This window comes from Pholcus phalangioides, unplaced genomic scaffold (genome assembly GCF_987345545.1).
Source record: "Pholcus phalangioides strain wild (caught in Gottingen) unplaced genomic scaffold, Ppha-v1.0 ptg000007l_1, whole genome shotgun sequence".
Lineage (NCBI taxonomy): Eukaryota > Metazoa > Arthropoda > Arachnida > Araneae > Pholcidae > Pholcus > Pholcus phalangioides.
In genome coordinates, this window is record NW_028301600.1 from 30,813,781 (window position 1) to 30,840,196 (window position 26,416).

At 34.1% G+C, this 26,416-nt stretch overlaps 1 protein-coding gene across 1 annotated transcript in view; it reads left to right on the forward strand.

Moving 5' to 3' along the window:
- Positions 1-8,140: 8,140 nt before the first annotated feature.
- Positions 8,141-26,416, forward strand: part of LOC149085164 (transcription factor RFX4-like) — a 32,176-nt gene continuing 13,900 nt past the window's right edge. The window contains exons 1-12 of the mRNA XM_089233889.1: positions 8,141-8,200; positions 11,312-11,378; positions 13,994-14,117; positions 14,344-14,405; positions 15,548-15,625; positions 21,572-21,602; positions 21,698-21,796; positions 23,185-23,262; positions 23,477-23,640; positions 23,762-23,862; positions 24,389-24,601; positions 25,720-25,814. Of these exons, the coding sequence (XP_089090015.1) occupies positions 8,152-8,200; positions 11,312-11,378; positions 13,994-14,117; positions 14,344-14,405; positions 15,548-15,625; positions 21,572-21,602; positions 21,698-21,796; positions 23,185-23,262; positions 23,477-23,640; positions 23,762-23,862; positions 24,389-24,601; positions 25,720-25,814 (1,161 nt within the window). The 5' untranslated portion in view covers positions 8,141-8,151. The remainder of the gene's footprint in view (positions 8,201-11,311; positions 11,379-13,993; positions 14,118-14,343; positions 14,406-15,547; positions 15,626-21,571; positions 21,603-21,697; positions 21,797-23,184; positions 23,263-23,476; positions 23,641-23,761; positions 23,863-24,388; positions 24,602-25,719; positions 25,815-26,416) is intronic.

Below are 26,416 nucleotides of genomic sequence, written 5' to 3' on the forward strand. Positions count from 1 at the left end.
TTAATTGTGTTGAATACTCTCTCTCTGTTTCGAGATCGAAATTTATTTCCGTATGTCAAGGTTTATACGTCATTTTTTTTTTTGAGTTTGAATAGTTGATTAATATTATTCAAAGACATCGAATGTCAAGAACTTGATGCGGTAGTTCCTCAGCTAAATAATTGAAAAATGACTTTTTTTAAATTCATTTAATTTTGATTTAACCTAAATTTCATAGATAGTTTGAAATGATACAGTGAAACGTCTATATAACGATAGTCTGGTGACCAAGGAAAATATCGTTGTAGATGGATTATCGTTATATCGAAAGACAGCATTTTAACATTAGACTAGACATTTCCATATAGTATTTGAAAAAATAACATCGTAAAAAGATTTATCGTTTCAGTGTTATTCTTTCATTGTATTCATTTCGTGCAGATTTGATTTCAAGCTCATGTTATAGATGTCGCTGATATAAAACTTGGAATGAAGTCTCTAAATCTAGAAGACATAAATAATATTTATTTTCAAGGCTTTTTCATAATCACGCGAGGCAACCGAAAATTATTCGATATTTCTTGAAGATTAATTAACAAATTTCACCGTTTTGACAAGTACTTAGTAATCCGGAAGTGTTCGCCATCGGCTAATGAACATTAGAGAGGTTTCGCAACACATGTTCCTCTAAAAAAACTGCATTCTAGTTAAATATTTTCAAAAAGTTGAATTTGTTCAAAAAGCCGTCAAATAGGCATTTCTTGTGTATGCGGTTTACTATTTCAGCGAAAAATGTGTTACACAAAATATTTTTTCGAACAAAATTTAGTGCTCAAACATCTTAAATACTCCAAAGAATTCGCATTACATGACCACAAGATCTGATGAAATTAATTACTGATTAAGTTGAAAGTTGTTTGACTAGAAAATAATGGCTTCAGTTGTGTTGTTCATGTGTTTTTCTAACCTTTAAAGGGCTCTCAACTACAGTGAAAATATTTTTGACTCTATGTGAGGAGTTAGAAAATATCGAAATAAATTAATGCCGTAATGAACGGTGATGATATATCACGTGAATGCTCATTCAAAATTTTTAAAAGGGATCAGTCAATCAGTAAAGTTAATTTTCAGTTTAAATTTCATTATGATTTTGAGAATTCAAAAAAATTCTATATACTTATATAATAATAATATATGTTTCTCTAAAACCAAAATAATTTGATCATTTTTGTCGCACCACGGTCATTTTCTGCACGCGAGGGCTAATTAGACCGGGACCTACAATTTATTGCCGATTCCGAACGGCAGGCTTGTTTTTTATACTCATCGAGAGGTTGGTGCACTAACCCGTCGATGGGGGACTCCCTGCGGTAGCGATTTTTGCTGCGGTCAAGTCGCCGTTTTTTGTTGTACCCCTGTGTCAGGAAAGTTTTCTGACAAGGACGAACTGGGTATCGAACTCGCGACACCTCTAAACATCCTTCGGTACTTTAGGCGAGCATCTTATCGACCGGGCTACCGCGCCCCAAAAATAAAACCAAAATAAAAAAATTTGTGTGTGTGTGTGTGTGTGTATAACTTTTTCATTTTTTACGTAAACGTCCATCAAAGACAAATGATCACGTAGTGTTACATTGAAAATTCAACATAATCACATTGTTAAAATAGCATGATTTATACAGAAAACTATCGCAATTAAATGTGCCACGAGCTTGATTATGTGGAAACATTTCGCAAAAAAGAAAAGAAAACTTCTGAATTGCAAATAACATTTCTATCATGTGTTAATTTTTTTTTAGACTAATGTTTTTTAGTTGTAGCGATTAAAGAAATTTCTTTAATTTTAAATCTAAATTTCTAAAATTGCTAGACTTTGGTGGTTTTGTACATATTTTATATGTATTAACTGTTTGAGGAGGAATGTATAAAAGTTCTATCTCTGCTATAAATCATCTCTATGATAGTTATTGACGCGATATATTACGAACATATAACAGTTTGTCACAACAGTGTATCATAAATACAATTTAATTATACGTCATTTTTATTTGCTGTAAAAAGTATTGCTATTCATGTATAAGAAACCTGATTGGTATCCAAGAGTGAATACTAAAGAAGTACAATGATATCACAGTATTTTTACCACATACCATTACCAAAAAAAAAGACATTTGGATATTTATTAGTCATTTTATATGTTTAAGAAGGCTACGAAAGATCGCATACTGCAAATAACAGAAGTTGTGCTGTTCGTTTCATTTGATGGTTAACAATCCTGTAAATTTAGAAGGAAAAAAAAATATGTATATATACACACACACACAATATTTGGTGTAAGAAAAGATATTTGCAATGTACAACACGTCAAAGTCTAGAATATCACATGAAATTACTAGTGAACTTGGCAAATTCGAACATGATTAATTCGAATTTAAGGAATTCCCCTCGAGTTTATAATTCAATTTAATGTTGAAAATACCTGTTTATCAAGGAAACAGATATTTTCTGGATATTATGCCGAGGTGAACTCGGAAAGAAATGTCATGTGGTCTCCAGATGATGGAAAAAAAACTTTTCTTTTCCCGAGTTCAACTCGGCATAATATCCAGAAAATATCTGTTTCCTTGATTTTTTTTTGCTGAGAAAAAAGCCGTATATCTCTCATTACCTGTTTAATTCGAATTTTTTCCTAATGTTTTGGATAACTCGAAGTTTGATTCAGATATCTCAGTTGGTTCAAATGTCTCTTTTCTCAGAATTCCTGACGAACTTTCAGTCATCTTTTTCATTATTCTGTGGTTTACTGATCTTTTCCAGAATAAACATGTAGCTTACATGAAAAAGTTATAACCAACAAAATCTGAACTTTTTTTTTTGTTTCGGCTATAAGAAGCAATGACTTCGTTACCAGTTTCACAAACTGGTTTTTCCGCTGCAGCTGGTGTTTTACCGGATCCTGGATGACTTCTTCACAACTGCCAATGGCAGATGCAAATGCTACTACTGCAGCCTACTAGGTACGAAAGTTTGTATATGCTGTAATCTTTGGTAGCTGGAGTGCTGAAATCACTGTTTATTGTCTTGTAAAATGTGTTGAAGATTCATGCATTATTATTCGTTTATTTTGGAACATGAAATGTCACTTAGTAATATTTTTTTCCATATCCAAACGAGGTTCATACGTTTGTTCAACAAGCACCTTCAGAAAAAAAAAGAAATTTTGGTTGACTTACAGATACGGACATTGGCGAAGACGTAAAGAATATAAAGTCACATTCAATATTACAAATACATGTACAAATAAAAATACAAAGGCCACAACAGGCAAAATTCCCAACGAGGTGGCTAAAAAAAAGAAGCCCATAAAAAATATGGATGTCGAATAAATATTTAAACTGTATCAAAAATACAGCAACCCAATAAGAGCAATAAAAAACCAATAATTGTGATAAAATATAAATATACCGCCCATAAAAAATTATGGTTGTCTCCATTGGCGTACGCAAAAGGGGGGGGGGGGCTTGAGCCAAGACTATAGTGTTATTTTGCAGGAAAAAACATAACCCCCCCCCCAAAAGGAAAAAAAATCTGAAACCCCCCTTCGAGAAAATTGTTAACCAATACGTTAATCGTATTTCTTTTTAAACGTGTCAATTGTGTAAGAATTCACGACACCCGGAGGTAAGCTGTTCCATTTATTCACAACCTTATCAGAGAAAAACTCTCTGCTACACACAACTTAGAATTGTTCCTTACCAACCAAAACCGGTGTCCCTTGTCGAAGCAGTTGTTTGACGGTGTATTAATAACTCATGGTCCATTTTATCCGAACCGTTGAAAATTTCAAACACTTCAATCATATCCCCCCGACATCTGCACTCTTCCAATGTAAACATTTTCAAAAAAATCAAGTCTCTCAAGCTCAGTGTGCCATCAAGAGCACGGGTAGCTCTTCTCTGCACCCCTTCGACCAAGTCAATGGCCGATATAAGTATGATCTCCGAAACTTGACGGCATACTCCAATCCAGGATGAACTAGGCCTCGGGAAAGCTGAAGAATGACATTAGGGTAGAGCGAAGAGACCTTTTTTTGAAAATGAAACAGAGCATTCTATTCGTTTTTTTTTTACCACCGCCGAACAATGTTCAGAAAATCTAAGCCGCTCATCAATAAGTATATCCAGATCGGTGATTCTAGTTGCATCCGGAATAATGACACCATTCAACTCGTAAGTGAAACGTGAGTTGTTCGAACCAAAGTGAGTGACCATGCACTTGTCAACGCTGCACGTCAAGCTCTATTGATTTGCCCATGCTGCAATCCTGTTTAGGTGTGTCTGGAGCTGGTCTGAAAAACGTTATAAATGGGAGAGAGAGCGAGAGAGAGAAATCCACCGTATATGCATTTTTATATATAATGCATACATTTTTAATATGTATATATATATACACATTTTTATAAGTTTTATTGTAAGTGATCATTCAATACATTTTTATGATTAAGATTTTTTTGATTTTTTGCGAAAGTATAGTTATCCTATATTGATGAATTGGATTATTCGAATTTTGGATAATTCAAAATTTTTTGCTCCTTGAACTTCGAAACAGCCAAGTTTACCAAGTTCGACTGTAGTATGATTTGGTGTACATGACTGCAGCTTTTGTCGTAGAATATACTTTTGCATATTGCCAAAAAATTTGTGCTTAATTCATCAGATTGGGTCATGGAAGAATTTTATCCCTTTGAGTCGAAAAGTGTTTTTGTCTATTTTTTTTCTATTGTTTGTTCAATACCTTCAATTAGAATGTGAATACAGCTGGTCCCACTTGTAACGTTCCCACTTAGAACGTTTTCCCGCTTAGTACGACTTATTTTCGTGGTAACAACTCTAACAAATTCTCATGAAGATTTCCCATTTAAAGCATTTTCTCGCTTACAACGTTTTTTCATTGACGATTTTTTGAAAAACGTTATAAGCGGGATCCACCGTATATCATCCATCAATAACCTTTTCCGCATTCATTCGCAATGCTCATGAAATGATATTTATTTTATTAAGAAAAATGTTTTCACTTTTAGAGCGTTTAGAGAAGAGCCGAAGTTTTAAAAGCCGAAGTAATTTAAAGTCAGCCAATCAAAAGGTAGAGTTTTAAGAGACACGCCCACAAAGGAAGAATGACAGCCAATAATAGCGTCACAAGAAGAGGGGAAGAACCTCCTCCTGTTGGTGAAAAGGCGGGAATAAATCCGCCAATATATATATATGGATGGTAGAGAGATCCTCCTTTTTTGTCAGCTGTTGATATCGAAGCGGCAATCTTGAGACAGGGCCGCACCGCAATCACCACAGTAACCATTATATCGCCGAGAAACGAACGCGAATAAGCTTAAACGATCCCCAATGTTGTTTTAAGGTTATAAAAGGCTAATTAATTTCCTAATTATCTCGAGAGAACAGCAAAAAAAAAGAGGAGGGGAAAAGTGTGTCGCTCGGGTGACGAAGTCATTGCCAGCCTAATTGTAAAGACAAAAAAAAAAAAAATAACACATACCATAAGAAAGATACTTCTTTTTCTTCATGGATTCTTCTCCGACATGTGAGTCACAAAAAGTTTATTTACTCATTTATTTTTATTGCTCATCTCTTATTAACTTAATTACCTTATGAAATATTTTTTTTATATAAAAATTAACTGTCAAATAAAAATTTGAAACGTTTTCAATTTTTTTTTCGTTAGTTATTTTATTTGGAGGAGGTAAAAATTATATATAGTTTCGGCTGATATGAGTGTGAATGTATTTTAAAGTTTTTTTCTGTGTAATAACACGTTTTATGCGTTGAAGTTGCATTTAGAGGGCCCATATCGTTGTGTATATCTGGTTCTCAATTTGTCTGGTTTTTTTAGACATTTGAGGTTTTAATAGATTATAAGTATTTTTGGGGCTTAAAGTTTATGTTGAATATTTTATAGATATTTTATTCTTGAACTTTCACTGGATAAAATACTGGCAGAACAGGAAAATTAGTGCATTAACCCTCTACGGTCCGGTGTATATTTGAATATATACGGCAAATAGCAAGATTAATTTTACGTGTTCAGAGATTTATAAACTAGTACCAATTTAAGGGTATTGGAAATAAAATTAAATGTAACAGGTATTTAACTTCGCTAAGCAAGATTTTATGTGTTTATAGATAACAGAAATATAAAGGAAAACTGTATATTTAATCTTTAATTGGCCACTTTAACTAATTAAAAAAATGGCTTTAACTAACTAAATTGCTGTATTTAAGCGTTTTTTTTAAACTAAAAATACGCTAACAGCACCTATTCACATTCGTATTTGTAATATATATATCAATACGTTTTCATGTAGGTGACCCATAGAGGGTTAGAAATAAATCACTTTTTGGGTGAGATAATACACATGAAAAACCAACATAAATAAACCCAAAATATGACTTAATCATATTTTGGGTATATTTGCGTTGTTTCTCATTTATATTATCATAGAGGGTTAAATAAAACATAATTGTATCGGTTTTTTCCCCGTATGGAATGATGCAAGAGAAATTTCTTAAAACCTATAACCATTTAGTGGTGGATATATTATATGATAATCATCAATAATCCCATTGACGGTTTTAAAGTGTTAGTAGCTTTTTAAAATTTAGTACAGAGAAATTACATATATCGCTTAAATTTGCATGTAGTTGATCATTTGATAATCTTTTGTCGATCATTTTCTGCACACGAGGGCTGCAATTAGACCGGGACCTAAAATTTATTTCCGATTCCGAACGGCAGCTTTAGAAATTTTACTTTTTTTATAATCACCGAGAGATTGGTGCGTTAACCCTTCGATGTGGAACTCCCTGCGGTATAGCAATCTTTTTCTGTCACCAAAGTATAATTGTGTTTTATCATAATGTTAGGAAATATATTTTCACTAGGAATTGGCATGTTATTTTTAGTTAAAATATCCTTTTTAAAAGTTTAACGGGGTGTTCGAAATCATTCCTAACTTGCTGCGTTTGATACGTATACATCACCATTGAATGAAATTCGTTTACGTAAAATCGGAAATCAAAATTAGCATTCATATTATTAAATTGTTTCAAACGATCTAACGAGAATTTAGACATTTTTCTTTAACGTGCAAATCGATTTTTCTTTATAATACTAGCTAAAATACATTAGACATTAAATAACAATAATTTATTGTTTTCGGGAAGTGACAAAGAGAATTTTTTGTGGCAGCTGAATAGTTGACGCAATCTCCAGTTACTAAGGTCTGGGTTCAAATCTCGGTGTGAGTTCAGGTGCATTTTGTCGAACCCTTCGGAATGGGCCTTGTGCGATAAATCCTTATGGAAATAGCTCATTTAGGTCCGTAAAATGGTCGTGATGCAATTAAAAATGAGGATAAAAGTTGAGAAATACTAACTACTATATGGCTTGGGGCATATATCCCCAAGGCTATATACTACTAACTACTATATGCCTACATAACCCTGGGGGAAAGAGGGTGCATACACTGAAATATGGATATACGCTTAGGATTTCATTATAGTAAAAAGCATCTAGCACTTGATGAGTCTTATGATGTTGAGTATCTATCCGATTTATATGCAAGAATTGATACTAATATATATATATATAGTATAGTATAGTATAGTATAGTATAGAACCGAGCACGCCCAGGCTCTGTCGCTTAAAATGTATATATATATATCTTATTAAAATTCTATAACGCTGGAATTATACAATAGAAGTTTTAGAGAAGTTCTTTTGTAAAACTTGAAGAATGCAACCAATAAGTGTATCGGTGTATAAGTGTAACCGATACGCTTACTGATTGCATTTTTTAAGTTCTATGAAAGAACTTTTATCAAACGTTTATAGTGTAATCCCGGCCTAGGAAAAGAAAAATTTTGGAAAAGCATAATGTAAAATATATATAGTGTATTCTGAAGTATTTAGTAGAAGTGTTACTGAATCGGAGGCAATTTTAATAGCCTGAAAAATAAAATTTCCGTAATGGTTATATATTAATTAGACGGTGAAGACAGTTGGAATTCAACATCAAGCAGACATTCATCCATTCATTTGCCTATCCCAGGAACCAAAGTTGAGCCTTCATCTCATAGGACAAATCATTTTGATTGTATGGTTAATGGATTATTGCATGTCAATGGAAATTCCATGATTAATAATGGTAAGTAAATTCTGAGATATTATCAGTTTGTTTTGAAAGTGAAATTTAATTATGTTAAGATTTTCAATTTCGAAATCAAACAATCATAAAAATTTACAAACAAAAAAAACCACTCTTATATAAAGTTGAAAACTTCTTATGAATCTGAATCAAGAAAAATATCCGATTAATTATAAACTAGTTTTTGAGACGATTAAATTACAAAGATTTTCATATTATGGTTTCGGATCATCATATTTTCCAATACAGTTTCTCCCAAGATTTATGAGAATGGATAAAACAAATGCCTATGGTGATAAAAAAAAATTGCTAGTGTAAACTTCGAAACTATTCGAGACTGAATTCTAATTCATGAAGTACCGAGCGTCAATGATATACATCAAACACTGCTCTTTCTAGAAAAAACGAATTTGAATGATATTTTCGAGACACTATTGAAAAATCATAAAATAATAACTAGAGATTCCACAAATATAGCAAATGTACACACACAACCGATCAGTGGATTAGAAATCCCCGATGAATTGAATAATGCAGATGAAAAAGTCACGTTTATGAAAATTAACGTGGTCACTTGTTTGAAACACCTACACGAACATGCTGTTTGTGCGTTAGTTTAGAAAAAATGAAAGAACGCTGTCAGCTTCTCAGAGAGAGCACATCCCAAAGTAGAAGCACATTTGAAAAACCTCAAAAAGGCTAGATGTCAAAAGTTTTTAATTGTTGGGCATGTAAAATCGGCAGTAGTTGTTTCAATGGCGTAACTATGGTTCGAGAACAATCACTCAATCTGCCGCCTGGCAGTCAAGGGGTTAGGGAGCTGGCCTTTGACTGTGCGGGGCTGGGTTCGAATCCCGGTTCGTACATGGATGTCTAATAGCCCTAATAAATTCCCTGGACAGATCATACGTATCTTTTGTGAATACGTGAGGATCACGTTATTAAAAAAAAATAGAACGCGTGATCAACGCCTTCTTGTAAAGCTTGTAAGGTGAAAAAAAGAGTTCCACGGTGCAAAAACAACTGACGGACGACCTTAAAGAGGGCCTTGCGTCACCATTTTTACGCTAATAATGCTCTAGGGATCGTGAACCGAAAGAAATAATCTACCGAGTTGCATATGCCTGTGCAGAATTTCAGTGAAGCATGGTGAAAAGCACCTAAAGCAGTTCTCAAACTTTTGTCTTCCGCGTCTCCCTTGCCCTAGTGAACATGTATCCGTGGTTCCCCAGAATAGTCTAATAAAGAACAGTTTCATGGTACTGAATAGGCATACATTAATTAGGACAGCTCACTGTGGTGCCTCTGACAATGGTTGGCGGTGCCCCAAGCAGCCACGGTGTATGCACACTTTGAGAACCACTGGCTTAAAGTGTTACCAGAAATGGCGGAAATGGATGCCAGAAGATGTTTTGCTGGTTTGATCTTGTACACCCGTTATATTTAGAAAGTCGGTTGCCCGCAGAGTACATGAACATTGGTGCGAGACTACTAAACCACACATGCACCTCGTCCATATTCCTCTGCGGAACCTCTAACGAATTGGTACATGCGGGAATTTGCGTGTACGTGTAGTGAAACCTGATGTAAAGTTTGTTTCTGTGTAATGCTTGTTATGTGTAGTGCTGCCATCTGCCACCAGTTTTTCTAACTATGAGTGAAGTGTAATGATTGAATAATTTATCGTAATAACGTAGTATTTTTACTCCACTTTTGATAATGCCCATCAAGCAAGAATGGTTCTCAAGTGATTCCTAAGCATAACGGTGAATTATAACAGCTATTCTAATCATCGTATGAGGTTTGAACATATTTGGAACATAAAAGAAAGACACATGCGAAAGAAGTGGCGCTTTTCTATCAAATCTGCTGAAAATTAAGGCTTGTCTGACGAATACCTAGTCTCTACTTGACTTCAGTAGTCTTCTAGTTTCTACGTGCTCTTCAGTACCTTTTAGAGTCGATTCCTAACTACATATGGGCTAAAGTAGGTCTAACAAAGCATTAAATCATGGTTTTCTAATTCAGGTGAAAGTATGTGAATGGTGACTAATTCAAATCTAACGTTTTAAGAGTGGTTACATCTTCGTATACTGAAACAGGGCTACATAGTAAGAGCTGTTTCATCCCTTTGAAGTCGCGCTTGACACCTTGGCTCAGTGAATGTGGTCTCGGAGCTACTGGGTGATGTCACTGCTCAAACACTCTTTTTAGCAGACGACATCAGCACACGAGACGTGCTGAATCAACATGACTTTTTTGCATTTTAGTTGCTTTTACTGTTTTGAGCGAGTGATCTCTCGTTTATGGTGTTATTTTAGTGTCACAGGTATGTGCATGTGGTATTTTTATAAAATCTTTTTTATAAACTACAAGCTAAGAAATATGGATTAAATACAAGTAATAGTTGGTAAGTAATAATGTTTTTTTATATTATCATTCAAAATAGAAATAATAAATAACTTCAAGCATTTTATATTAAGATATTTTTTTATATCTGCTTGCCAAATTTTTATGTTGCAGTTATATTGGTAATATATATAACGAAGGCAACACTTCTAAAAGCTACACCTAAGTCAAATGAAAACAAAAAGATAATCAAAAATTATATATTAGAAAATTCAAAAGATAATTGAAATTATCTATCTGGAATTGACTTTCAATGAGCCCAATAAAAATAAACTAACGCACGTGATTGGTGATTCAACTGAAAAAAAAATGGGTCCGAAAAAAAATATTTTTAGTGGAAGTTACCTCATAAGAAAATGTAAAATTTCGTAATTGCAAAATTCCAAATGTTTAAATGGTTGCACGCGAAGCAAGTCATTAAATACACAAGTGCTGATGACAATAGTCGAAAAGATAATTTTGAAAATAATTCAGTAAAATGGGCAGTACAGTGATTACAAACTATCTTAATTAACAGGGTAGCGAAGCGGGCGCACTCGGTTCAATGTTTGAGCAGTGACGTCACGTATGACGTCAGCCTGTACCGGCGCATCTTGAAACAGCCCTTATACTGAAAGCCAAATCAACATAAATACCGAATGAATATAAACACATGTATACCCGTATTAAGGTTCATCCTTTAATACTTTCATTTTTGACTAGGAGAATTGAAACACCAACAAATCGGCAGACATCTTAGACCACATTCCACTCCAGCTACGCTTATGTGGTAAGAACTCATACGTTTATTCAGAATTTACTTTTCTTTTTCATTTTCATAGATTATTATCAATTTGCGATTCGAAGAGAAAAGATATTTTTAAATTATGAGTTATATAAAATATTACAACCAATTTCTTGATTGTCATTTTGCCTGTTGCGGCGTTGTATTTGTATTTGAGCAAAATAATATCATTTAATTAAATTTAAATATATCATTTAATTTATGATTAATGAAAGCTTTCAGACATCAAAAAGCTGATTTTTCCATTGAAATCCATAGTATTAGAGTTTACTTTGATTTTTATCTGAAAATCATATTTAGTAAGTCATTTCCAAAACGGATTAAAACACAAATTAGTTTCAATGTCTCACTTGATATAAAACATTCGGAAAGTATTCCAAAGAATATTTCTGTCTTAATATTTTGATAAATTCTAATTTAAAACATTTTTCAAAGCCGAATAACTTATAGATATCTTAATTGACGCCATTCATTTTCAGACTGAAAAAAAAATGTTTTGGACTCCATTATAATTAAAGATTACTATAACATTAAGTTAGAGTTATAATCTCTCTCTCTCTCCTGATTCTTTCAACACAAAATTATAATGTCATCTGTTTCGTTACGCGTGAACGTACTAATCTTTTATCGAACGCAAAAGTAAATTAACATACGCATGGCAATCCATACAAATCTCATAATTATATTCTTATTTTTCACAAACACATAAAAGATATAAAAAAAGGTATTTGAACTCGGAGAGAGAAAGACGCGCGTGAAGAAAGAGAAACAAAAATGTGAAAAATAATTAAGTAAAAATGGGATCCAGGAGCAATTAGTTGATGGATTTTTCGAAGCTGTCGTCGGCCTCATTGCGTTCGTATCTAATTAATTAGAGCATAGTGTTTCGTAAAATACTTTCCCCTTCCAATACCTAATTAAGGCGATTATTGCACAACATCCGTATTGCTTGATTCACTGCGAGATTTAATCATTCTTCCATATACCTGGAGTTTTGTTTTAATTAACATTTCAGTCATGATTTGCCTTTCTGTGAAAAGCACCCCACATTGTCTGGCGACAGTTTTCGATTAGTATTATTATTGTTATCGTGAATTTTTGTTATTTTTGACATTTTTATGAGGATTATTTCCCTCCCCCTTTCATTTGATAAGAAAAAATATGTTTTCGGAAATGTTCTAATTATATATACCGGGTCTCTGCAAATTATTGGAGTGGTTTTAAGATTTTATTGAAGGCACATTACAGTAGAATCTCGATAACTCGACAAGGAGATTACTCGACTACCTCGGTAACTGGGCATTTATTATTCCCGTTGTTGGCACAATACTAAATTCAATAAGGAAAAACCTTTATTGACTCGACACAATGTGACTAAACCCCGCTGGAGTCGATTACAATTTGTACTGTGTTACCCCAAATAATTTTTCACTCAGGCATTGTCCAGTTAATGAATTTTCTCGTCGACGTCGATTTCAACTTTTTCTCGTTCATTGGTCAAAGATTCAGCGAAAGATAGGATCACTTCCCACTGTTTGGAAAAGGAAAATTCGACCTGGGTATACTACAAAAATCACAGATAGGTGTGAATGATATCTGCAATTTGTGAGCGAGTAATGGTTGAGTAAGCAAGATTGAAGCTTTCAAGTTGAAAAAATGAAAGTTTTCCTTACTTTCGAAGATTGTACTGCTTATTCACAAGTAACACATATTTCGGCACGCTGTGCTTTTTTTCACTATAATTCAAGATTATTTGGAAACACCTCATAAGAAACTGAAGATAATTTTTTTTTCTCAATTTATAGATGATGGAATAGAATTGTTCAACTATATATATAAGTATACGTACATGCATAAATGATATTTGAAAATTGTGAGGAAGACATCAAATGAAAACCTCGCTAGCTTTACATCCGCTCAAGTCGACATGTTTGTCGATACTTTTGGGAGATTCCACTTTCCACTGTATTTGACACATGATCACAAAATTTCACAACTGCGTTGAAAAGACTATAAATTTTTTTCTTGGCTTACTACCGTTGTTGAATCGGTAGTTCGTTGGAGAACATAACAACAACTGATGATCATCCTATTGGTAGATTCGGTTCAAAATGTCGGTCTTCAACAACTGCACGAACCATTATATATTTTAACATGTCCAGATACATTTTTATTGTACGTGTATGTTCTTAGAAGAAAAAGAGAAAACTCTTTTTCGCTGTCCGATGCCATCTTACCAATTACAAGACAACTATCGCCCTCTTTTGCGGCAACAAGCAAGAACAAATGAAAATTTGAGAAATATTTTTCATGTAAAATCAATTTATATATCCAATACTTCAACCATAAAAATTATTTACCACTCCAACAATTTTTAGAAACCATGTATACGTATTCATTTTCAATCTTGAGAACATTTGAAAACTTTTTAATTAATTTCTTTGTATTTTTTTCAGTCTCGATTTTTTTCATATTAATTAGGGATTTCAAATTACTTATCATTATTTATTATTTTTGTCCAATATTGTGTCTCTGGTGGGAGAATTTCGCACTTTTACTCTGGGATTATATGCACAGGAATCGGTTTTTTTAATTTTCAGGTTGGAAGAGAATTACGAAATGGCGGAAGGTGTTTGCATCCCTCGGAGTACATTGTATATGCATTACGTGGATTTCTGTGCAAAGAATTTCACGCAACCGGTAAATGCTGCAAGTTTTGGGAAGGTATTACTGTTTCCTCTACAAAAAATACACACGTCAACTTCCTCGATGAGTGAAACCGTGATTAACGTGAATCATGTTTTTCTAGAAGATTATGATTACCTAAAGAGAAGCATTTACATATGATTTTTCATGCATAAATGCTTCTTTACGTTACTAAATACAAAAAAATATGTGCTAGCACATTAAAAATGAGTTATTATAAATAATTTTATTATGGCAATTACAGATAATTAGGCAGCAGTTTCCGCAACTTACGACGAGAAGACTTGGAACAAGAGGTCAATCTAGGTAAGTTTTTTTGAATAATTTTGCAGGAAGTGTAGACAGATATAGAGTTTGATACATCTTGAAAATACTATTTTAAAGTTTTAAAATCTTAATATTTGTTTCCAAGGTTATAAGCATAAGATATAAGTATAAATTTTTAAAATAAATAAGTCTTCGTGAATTATTGAAGAAACGTGGACCATGTTTTTTCCGAGGCTTAGTTCGTCCTTGACTGAAGTATGCTGTAAGGTTGTGGAGACCATACCTTCAGAGGGACATAGATTTGGTTGAAGGGGTGCAGAGAAGAGTTACGCGTGTCTCTTGTGGGATATAAGCACACGAGTTATGAAGAGAGACTTCATTTTCTGAATATGTTCACATTGGATGAATGCAGGTGTCGGGGAGATATGATCGAAGTTTTCAAAATTTTCAACGGGATAGATAGGATGGACCATTAATTATTAGTACACCGTCAATCGACTGCTTTTACAAGGGGACACCAGTATCGATTGGTAAGAGACAATTCTAGGTTATGGTGTCGTAGGGAATTTTTCTGTAATAGGGCTGTTAATAAATGGAATAGCTTACCCCCGGAGGTAGTAAATTCTAACACAATTTTGACACGTTTAAAAACAAATACTATAAACATGTTGGGGTAAATCGAGAAGCTATCCATAGTTACATCATACTTAGAATAATACAACCATAAGTATTCTTTATGGGCATTGTATAATATTTTATCATGTATATTGTTTGTAATTGCATTTTTAATTGGGTTGCTGTGTGTTTTAAATATATGGCATCCATATTTATTATGGGCATCTTTTTCTCAGCCACCTCGTTGGGCAGTTTGCCCGTTGTGGCGTTGTATTTGTATTTGTATGTTACTTTCCATTAGTTTTTACAGGCACTTGTAATTTTATTGATGTTTAAGGATCTCAAGAAAATACAAATACACAAATACAAATACAAATACAACGCCACAACAGGCAAAATGCCCAACGAGGTGGCTGATAAAAAGATGCCCATAAAAATATGGTTGTCATATGTTTCAAAAATACAGCAACCCAATTAAAAATGCAATTAACATATTAAACAGCAATTAAAATATATTAATACGCGCACCCAGTATATTTAGATAAATCTCTAAATTTATTTTTTAGGTATCATTATTATGGAATAGCTATAAGAGAAAATTCTCCGTATTTTCAGTTCACGTTCTCTAAAAAAGGAGCTTCGAGGTAAGAATCTAACTATGAAATTAGTATTCAAACAATTAATATGCACTTATTTTGTTACATCGCCAACACACAGCCACGTGTGAGCACACCAATTTCCCATTATATTTTCGAATTCTATTTCTTGCAGTCGTTGGATTCAGCTTTAAATTGTGAATTTCTTTTATCTGCCATTTTATATACATAAGAGTATATAAAATGGTTGTAATGTGACAAAATTGAATAATCAAGGCTATCAGAACATTAGTTTAACTTTTGTGTGTGTCGGACAAGAGAAAAAGTTGAGTTTGTACGACGGGACTAATAAATTTTAGTGATTAAAATGATACACATTGAAATCTCGACATAGCGATACTCGATATAACGATAAATCCTTCTACAACGATATTTTTTATAATCTTGTTTATAATCGTCCATAGACTAACTCGTAAGAGGACTAAACTCGTCTCGATACTACGATATCCTTTACTACGATAAATCTCTCTGCAACGACATTTTTTAAGGATACTTCAAAACCGTTACAACAGTGGTTCTCAAACTTTTGTCACCCGCGGCTCCCTTGCCCGATTTGTGGTTCCCCTGCAGACTCCCAGAATATTTAGTTTGATACATATTTCCCAAAAAAATGATCACTTCAAAAATCATAAATAGGCACACAAATCAATATTACCAGCACGCCGCGACGCCCCTAGAAGTCGCGACGCACACTTTGAGAAACACTGCTCCACAACGATATTCTATATTTCACTCAAAATGCCCTTCAATATACAGGGTGTTTCAAAAAGAATTACCCGATTTGAAACGCGAATTACGAAAAATATTGAACATAGACACTTAAGATTAGTTTTACATTACATGGCTAATCAAAGTTTTTTCACAAACGAAATTAAAGGTGCTCAATATGTCCACCTTGGGATGCATGGCATATGTCTATACAGCAGTCAAATTCGTCCCAAACATTTGCGAGCATGTTTGCATCCACTGCTTCCACGGCTGCTGTTTTGCGTGTATCTTCAGTTCGGCTAATGTAACTGGAAGGGAAGCACATCAACGTAGTCTTTTATAAACCCCCCACAAGAAGAAATCGCACACTGTGAGATCTGGCGATCATGGAGGCAAGTGATGTTTAACTGAATCATCAGGTCCTGTTAACTGAATCATCTGATCCATCGTTTAGGAATGCGCTTGTTCAAAATTTCTCGAACGTCCAAGCTCCAGTGTGGTGGTGCTCCGTCCTGCTTGAAAATGAAATCATCCGAATCGGTTTCTAACTGTGGGAAAAGCCAATCTTGACAAACACTGAAGTGGCGGCCGAAGGAAGAGCGTTAGCGCTACCATCGGTAACTGCGTGGAACTCGAGAGATTTCCTTCTTTCTACCTATACATTATTCGATCAAAACGGATTAAAAGCTGAATAGTTATGATTTTTTTTAAATCGAATGATTCTTTATGAAACGCAATGTATTTTGGAATTCATCACCAGTGTTTATTTTTTCGAAGGTGTCTATCTATCCTCCGAAAGTGCACAGAACTTGCCGTGAAGCTACTTTCTGTGTATTCTGTGCATTACACAAAAGTTATTGTACGGGAAACGACTTTGCAGGGTGAAACAACTGAATTTTATTCATCAAGTAATCAATTTTTTGCTCGAATAAATACTTATAAATGCATTTTATCGTAGTACTAACAATGGCAATCCAGGAAAGACTCCAACAACAGCATAAATTCGGTAGTGTCTGATGATAATTCTACTTCTCGATAACGATAACCCCTCTACAACGATATTTTTTCATGGTCCGCAGAGTACTGTTATATCGAGGTTTCACTGTATTTGAGGTTTTGATGAGTTCTTTCATGTCATAAATACCTTCATGAGTGGTACTGGGCTTCTTCACTTTGTATATTCAATCCATGCTGTATCATAATCATTCGACAGAGAAAAGGAAATAAAGAATGATTCCTTGTGCAAGGTATATTGAGTCGTAAGTACCATCGTAGGGGGGTATTGAGGAACTCACAGCGCTCAAGAATGAAGTCTCGCAGAGCATCACATTCCTCTCCTCATTTTGCTGTGGATCTGTGACACGAAAGAGGAAATCGAACTATGCGTGGTATCACGCGAGCAATTACAGTGTCATCAGTGAGAAACGCGAGATGGCGGAATACACACATACACGTGTACACCCACTCGCTCTTTCACATACACACCAAATACCGGTCGATGAGAGAAAATCGCCTGAACGAATTCCTTTTGAAGGGAAAAGCACCAGTTACGAAGACATTATATGAACGTGTACACTTGATAAACGCTTCTAGAGAACCAGACCGTTCAAGAAGTTTCGTGAAACAAGGAAATCTGTTCAAGATTCCGGCAGCGATTCAATTTAAAAGACCTGCTTACCATCATTCGTTGCCAGATAATAATCGACTATGTTCCTCGGTACTTCTTCGATCAATCTAATTATACAGGGTGGTCCAGAAGTCCTGACCCCTTCTGAAAACTTAAAAAAAAAAACTATTAAACATACATTTTTCCAACCTTGGAACCAAGAATTTCTGTAGTGGTTAGGCAATTGCAGCACTCTACGACTCCATAATAATTAGAAGATTTTAATTCAAACTAAGAACATCATTTGCATAACAAAATTAATCAACAACTGTAAATGTTAAAACGTTAAAATGACTAGTGAACATCCCGACCTGCAGCGTTAGTGCTAGATGAAGAATCAAGTGAGCAACAAAACAGCATAAAAGTCGTCTTATATACTTTTTAACAACGCTTTAAAATTAGCATATTCAAAGAATCGTGTTCATAAGAAAGTCCGCATCACTGACGTCATAATCCCTTTTTTCACGAAACAGTCTCGCGTCACAATCCTTTTTACAGGTCGGTCCGCTACAGTGGCAATGTTCATTACCGGGCAACGTAATTACGATCCCTACTCTCTTAGTAACACAGGAAGCATTAGCATGCCGGTGATTGGTTACTGCGAGCAAAAACGCTAGCAAGACGTTACGAAAGGCGGAGTTTTGGGCGAAACTGAATTCCGAAGTTCATTGACGAAAAATGAAAGCATTTTGTATTGAATCAGTAAATGATAGCTGGGCCCAGCTTCGCGAACCGTTATTATTGTCTTCTCGATACACGTGAACCGCATTTGATTAAATCAGAAACAAAAAAGTGGAAACATTTTTCAGTAAATGTTCGAATCGAACACACAACCTCCGGTACGTGAGTCGCGTACTATAACCATTACTCCAACTTTGAATGTCGGGCTCCAGCACAATTAAATGTATCTATTGTTAAACGTCGCCAGCAAAAATTTCCCCAGGAGTGACCTAATGGTTCATCACTCATTTCGGCCGATCACGATGCGCTAAATTTTTACAATATAGCTAGAAATGTAGGGATTGTTTATGAGCCACCGGGCACCCTCACCACTGAAAAAAAAAAGATTTTTTTTTTATAAACTTTTATTTAAAAAACATTTTTAAGAAAAAAATTTGGGTTGGGGGGGGGGGGCCCTCACCCAAAAAAATCATTTTTTTCTCATGACTTTTTTTTAAATTCAAATCAATTTTCTTCAACTTTAGAAAAAAATTGTGAATCTGATTCTATATCAAATTAGAATTAATATTTGGCACTGCCCGGGTTTTCTTCATATACTGGGAACATTAAAAACCGACAAATTATTGTTTGGGAACCAAAAGTAACCAAAGTAGACATTCCAAAAGTCATTGTTGCTGGATAGTTTTTTGACGCTATCGGGTATTATTGCTCAACTCTGACGAACTTTTAAAGTAGCCAATCGCTTAAGTTGGGGCCTGTTTGGTTTACATCGAAATTTTTCCAAAAAAATTGTAGGAAATTTTATATTTGTAAATAGAGAACATTCACACACAGAAAATTAATTTTACATATATACACGTCGAGTTTTGTTGTTTCACAGCTCCATCTGTGAGTAAAATTTGTGTGTGAACTTCATTTCATTTATCAAAAAAGAACTCTAGGCCACGATAAGTTATCTTTGAGTAAACCGCACTTTTTTATATCAATTGGTTGATTTGTCATTAATTTGATATTTATTCTTTGGAGATGCGGTCTTGGCGTGACGTCATTTTGTACTCTATAGGATAATGGAACTCAAAGAAATCCTTGAACTAAAAAATGCGAATTCTAAAAAAACCAGACTTCCGTAGTTTTTCACGATTCGCTGTAGTTTCCTATTTTATGGTAGAAATCCGTAGAAACTACGGAAATTCCGTAGTATTAGAATTATTAATTAAGATAGAGACCGACTATTTATGGGTTGAAATCGAATTTTCAAAAATGACTTTCATAATAAAAGAAAGAAATAATGAATTATAGTGTAAACGTTTTTTGGAAGAAAAAACACTTTGAACATGATTTTCTCAGACTGCAGTTTTTGAGCACATCCGTAAGATTAAAAAATGGCTATGCCCCAAAAATTCTGAAATTTGCAGAAATGTCTATTCGATATGTGTTAGTAAAATAGACCTCAAATTTGGATATCTGACCATTATTCGTTAGAATTTCATCAATTTTTAAAGTTTGAAAAAATTTATAAGTTTCACAAATCTAAAAATTCACTCTTTTTTTTAAAAAATACTCCCCATTAGTCAATTTCTAAATTCGAGGTCCATTTTATTAACACATATTGAATAAACATTTCTGCAAAATTTTCAGAATTTTTGGGCACAGTTGTTTTTTTTTAATTTTATTTTATTTACCTTACGGATGAGCTCAAAAACTGTGATCTGGGAAAATCGCGTTCAGTGGTTTTTTTTCCCTTGTATACGTTGAAACTATAATTCATTATTGCTTTCTTTTATAATGGAAGGACAAATTAACCGATTGACACGAAAATTTTGGCATTTTATTTGCAATTGAAATAAATATTTTTTGAAATCATTTTTGAAGAAAAAGTTGAAATTTTATTACTTATCACAAAATTTGTACACGAGCACTTTCAGTGACGCAGAGGATGTCAAGCCTATATCGTCGGTCGGCATTTCAAGCAGAAGTTACCAAGTCCAGTTTTGAGATTTTATCAATTTAAACTTTTGAGATGTTACGAAAAATAGTAAAATTTCTTTTAAAGATTTATAACTCCTACAGTAGATTTACTGATGCTTAGGTAACCGGTTCGTGGCCCATAACTGTCCATATCATGAAATAATTAATTGGAAATTCTGATCAACTGAAGTCCGTCAGAAAATCTTTGTGGACTTGACTTTTGCTTGAACGCCGACGATATAGCATTTTTTTCTTCCATGTTATTTGTAACATGGGTCTTGCAAAGAAATGCTTTACAAGCCGTTTGTCTCTTTTTTTTTTTTTTTATGGACCACAGATTGAGAAACGCTGCTTCAAGTGAATTCCTTTCATTAAACTCGAGTATTTATCACGTACAGGTTGTAACGAATATCGGATATAGCGAACGTTTTCACGTTCTCGTACGACTTCGTTATATCCGGGATCGACTGTATGAGAAGAAAGAATGGGGATGTTAAAAAAAAGCGGGCAAAAAAAAAAAATTGATACAAGAAATAAAACATACAAAAAGAAAGGCGTTGCTATGGTGGTCAGAGATTACCACCACCCATCCAATTGGTATGTGTATTTGTAGAAGACGGGGGGAATGGATAGGATAGTTTTCCTCTCTCCCGTTTTTAGACCAATGGATTCCAAGGAATTACGCATGCTTCCATGAACTCGTGCTTGAGCAGTTTCGCATCATGACACCAGATTAGTAGCCGTATTGACTTCTTACGCGGTTGGTAAAGCGGAAATATTATTGCAGAAACCGTAAAAATCAATTTTTGTACTGTGTCACATTTAGGTGAGCATGTAGTTGTTTTTTTTATTAATAAGTTCTTTTTGGAATTAATAAATATCCGTCTGATAATTGTTATTGTATTTTATAGTTGTGACGCGAGAAAAGATATCATGCGTCAAGTAAGTAAATGAATTTTTTTTGAGACGAAATAAGATTTAAATACAGCATTGAATGATTTTCTTTATATTAAAAACTATAAATGTTTTTTTGTTAGGCTTCAGTTTATACGCCTAGAGCAAAGTGTGGAGCTGTTTTGCCAGAATTTCCATCAGCCAAAGACTTGAACCTACCGCCATCAGCAGATGTCGAAAAGGTTAGAAAATTTTTTGGGAATTCAGTTATAAACTCGGTTATAACAACCTCAGTTGTAACGACACCTAGGCTAAAACGTCAATAATTAATGGTGTGATCTGATTCCCATAGAGAATAATGGTAATGATCATTGCTTATAAATCGTTATATCGCAACGACCTCGGATATAACGATTTATTTCCCATCGTTTTTGTTTCCATTCTTACAGCATTTTCAGGGCTCATCATATTGAGGGAATGTTTTTTTTGTTGTTCTATTGATACCTAACGTTAAAAAAACATTAATTAAATGCTTGACATCCCGAATTGCTAATTGACATTACCCATATACGGGATATTCCCTAATTTTTCCGTAATTTTGCCTTTCCGACTTTTTTTCATAAAAAGTCCCGTTTTTTGCACCGAAGCTTACTTTTACTCATTATCTTTACTCGAATTAGGCGAGAAAGTACTTTGCATAATTGGCAAATTATGTTATAATGGATACGACTGTGAATATTCATCTCATATAGTTGCGATGTTTCAATCCCCCCTCCTCGAGAAATGCTTTTTTAAATCACTCAGACTTTCTGTATCGCTATATTACTCGTCAAATATTATTTGTGAGCAATATTTGGTAATTTTTCAGACAACTAGCAACATTTTTAGAGAGAATTTGCGATGGTCCGTATTAATGATCCTATTTTCCGTATTTTTATCGATCAAATATATAGTCACTCTGATTTTAATGAAAGAACAACTTCATGCACAGTATTTGATTGCATCTCATCATATTGTTTGTCAAAAATGTCTTGAAAACTTTAAACTTCGCTGTAATGACAACTCGCTTATGTCATTATAACCGAGTTTGACTGTATCTAGTACTGTATGTAGGTGGAGTTATGTGAATATGTGTGTGTGTGATTAAACTCAATTAGTCATTACCCAATCAGGTTTTTTTTCCTAAAAAATTAATTCCTTCTTTTTCTGGCTATAGCGATGAATTTATTGCTTCTTGGAAGTAATAAATTGTTATTCATGAATTTTGTGTGCAAGACGTAGGAGGGTTAGGTGTATTAGTGTAAAGGTATAAGTATAGCCTTGATTTGATGCATGAACATGGATGATTTTAAAGGTTGAATATTTTCAGTTCACACAAGTGAAAAATATAAAAACTTTCTATTGAAGACATTGACGAGTCCGTTTTGATAAAATTTCAGTATTTTTTGAGGTTCACTTATAGACATAAAACAACAGAATATCAGAGGAGAGCAAAAATTGTGTTTTTTCCTTAGGTTCGTAATAAATCGGGTTTACTGTACAGTCAGATTTTACTATTTTGCATAATAATACTTTATTAAAATTATTTCAAAGTGTCGAATGCATTGAAATATTTATTTTTGTTTTTTAGGTCACTACTTTCCTCATGATGTATCGCACTCATTGCCAAAGACTCTTGGATACAATCCTACGAGCAAGCTTCGACGAGGTGAAAAATTAATTAATTGATAATTTAAATTTATTAATTTTTTCTAAAAACTCATGTTTTCCTTAGATGAGTTTTATAAAAAGTGTTTCATAAACTTCTTATATGATCAGTTAAGTAAACGCTTTGATCTACTCTTGAAAATGAAGCTTCATTTCACAATTTAATTTGTACAAATTATTCTGAAATTTATTTATGGCTAATTATATATTTTCAGGCCCAGAACTTTGTAATTCATTTTTGGCAAGGTATGCCTACACATTTGGCGTCCATTCTAGATTCGAATATTTTGGTTAATCTTATTGGAGTATGTGACTGCATTCTGTACAGAACGGTGTGTGGATCTCTGCTTCCATCGATGCTCAATACTTTACCGGATAAGTAAGTATAAACTTTGATTGAACTCTTACCACGAATCGTTTGATCGTATTTTTAGCAATCATGATCAAATTGGAATATTTTTTTATGAATAACGTGCATATCTCTGTGCTTGAATTTTCAGTTTAATTAAAGTTGTGAGAAAATTCATTCAAGAGCTCGAAGACTGGTTGAAAGTAGCGATGAGCCACTTACCAGAAAACATCAAACTAGTCAAATTGGAAAGTATGACACAAATTTTTCTCATTCAAGTTGATTCAGTCGCTTTTCGCTCATTTTTAAAATATAGTCTCCATCAAAAAAGTATCATGTCCGAGATTTTTTTATCGGATATCCAGGGTCAATGGGATTAAATTATACTAAACAATGTATATACCTAGATAGCTTATAATGCAATGCATCGACATTGGTTTGATATCTCAAACCGTTATCCGATATTCATTAATCATTTTTTTTCTCCGTTGAGTCATGTTCCAAACCTGCGTCTTGTTCCGAATATGGATAACTACCATTTTTAATTACATTAACTGCGTTGATGTAATACATAATATTGTTGAAGTTTTAGAAACGAGCATCCTCATTGATTCAGAATACGTGACGTGGCTAGGGATGTTTTAGTGATGGTGAACCAAATATCATTTGCTATTACGTAGTCAATTACGAGCTTCATATACTTTCAGTTTTACTTTAGAATTGATCTCATTACCATCAAATTGTAACTGTTTAAAATGTACATACTTTTTGTTTCCAGTGGCAGCACGTTTCGTACGGATGCTTCGCCGACAGATGTCACTGAATCACCTTGCACAGGCATCTCGTATGGTTTTAAACAACCCAGATATAGCCCGACAAATGCTCACAGATTGGCGTCAAGTTGATCTGGACACCATCTGGAGGGAAACGCTGTATAGCACTGAAGACCAAGCTGGAAGCTCCCCAATACCTTGCGAAATATTAAGGAACCGTAAGTACAGAATTCAATTCTTAAAAAATGTACGTTGGTACATACAGTGGATTACCCTGTATTAGCTGGCATATGCCAGGAAATTCGAGTCACAGCTTCTGAAAAATTCTGAGATACATAGACTCTGAGAATCGATTGAATTGGCTGATTTGAATCTTGTCTGTTGTCTGCATTTTAGGATCCTTTTTGTTTTACGAACACTACCCCGGAGATAGTTCGAATTTCCGTTTGCTTTTATTATAATAATCCTTAGTTTAGTGCAAATGCTAGATACTAAGCATATTTCGTTCTTGTAGAATAGATGAGCTAAAGGGAAAAAATTAGCAGACTACTATTATTTTTGTGTTTTTGGATTGTGTTTAAGATTAAAATAAGAGCAGAGCAAAAAATTAAAGAATCCCACGGCAAAAAATGATGTTATAATACAAGTGACAGCATATTTCTTCATTCTCTGAACATGCAAAACACAATATATGTATTTCGTAATTAGGATTCCGATAATTAGGTTAGAGTATATAATTAAATGCTTAATTAATTTTCACTATCGCTATGAAATTCCTGGACGAAATACGTTTGCTGCAGTGGGAGCTATTATTTTATTCCGATTTGCGTATTTATTCAGTGTTTAATAAAGATTAATATCGTTCTTCTGAAGTATCACCTGAACCTTGCTGAACCTCACTTTTCTCGGCATGCCAGAAATGTGTCAGACTCTAACAATAAAAAAAACTAGTATCGCATAGCGATGGTCGGCTGAAGTTGGTTTTCTGTGGTTCCCAACTTCAAGGCGCGAATGCGAGCCGATCTCTTCTTTAGAAAGTCTCGCCACAGAGACCAACAGACCTACAAACAGTACAAATGTAATTAAATCATAACACATCACTCCCTTCACTACTGAAATATAGATGGCAGCACTGAAAAATCAAACACAACGCTACATAAGCACTCCGGCACAACTCACTAGGTAGTAAATTGCCCATAGATGGTGATAGACCTGAGTTGTGCTCGGTGTGAAAGAAAGTATAAACATTTTTACGGAGTGCCGGCTAATGCGGGGTATATACGGTAATTTTATTAGAAACAAACTTTACCGTTTTTTCAAGTGTCTTTCTTTGCAGTAGTGAGAGATTTTGAGTCCCTGCTGGAAGAAGCGGTGTCTATCGATAGTTATGTGGAATGGCTTGAAGCACTGGTCAACAGATTCGTAGTATTGGTAAGATACGAAAACATATAGTAGCGTATATCTAGTGTAATATATTTTACATATATGTATAACATATGTGTATATACAGGGTGCATAGATAACAGGGCGTCTGGTATTTTACTGGTTAACCGTTATCCTAGAGGCCTAGTTCCAGTTAGAAAAAAGTATCCAATATGTTGCATTGTAAGTATGCCTCTGGGATCAACGGTTCGTCAGTAAAATACCATACCTCCTGTTAGCTATGTGCACCCTGTGTATACATATACAGTCGATCCCGCTTATAACGTTCCCATTTAGAACGTTTTACCGCTTAGTAGCGACTTATTTCCGTGGTTCCAACTCTAAGTATATATATATATAAAATTCTAATTTAACATTTCCCGTTTAAAGCGTTTTCCCGCTTACAACGTTTTTTATTACGAGTTTTTGAAATACGTTATAAGTGGGATCCACTGTATATTATACATATATAAAATATATTACTAGATATATGTTATGTATGCATTATTTACAGTATGTATGTAAATAATAAAAATTAAAAGTAAATTGATTTCAGAGTGACTTTTTCCTATCAAAGATTCGCACTACGTAGTGTTTGTCCATTTTTAATA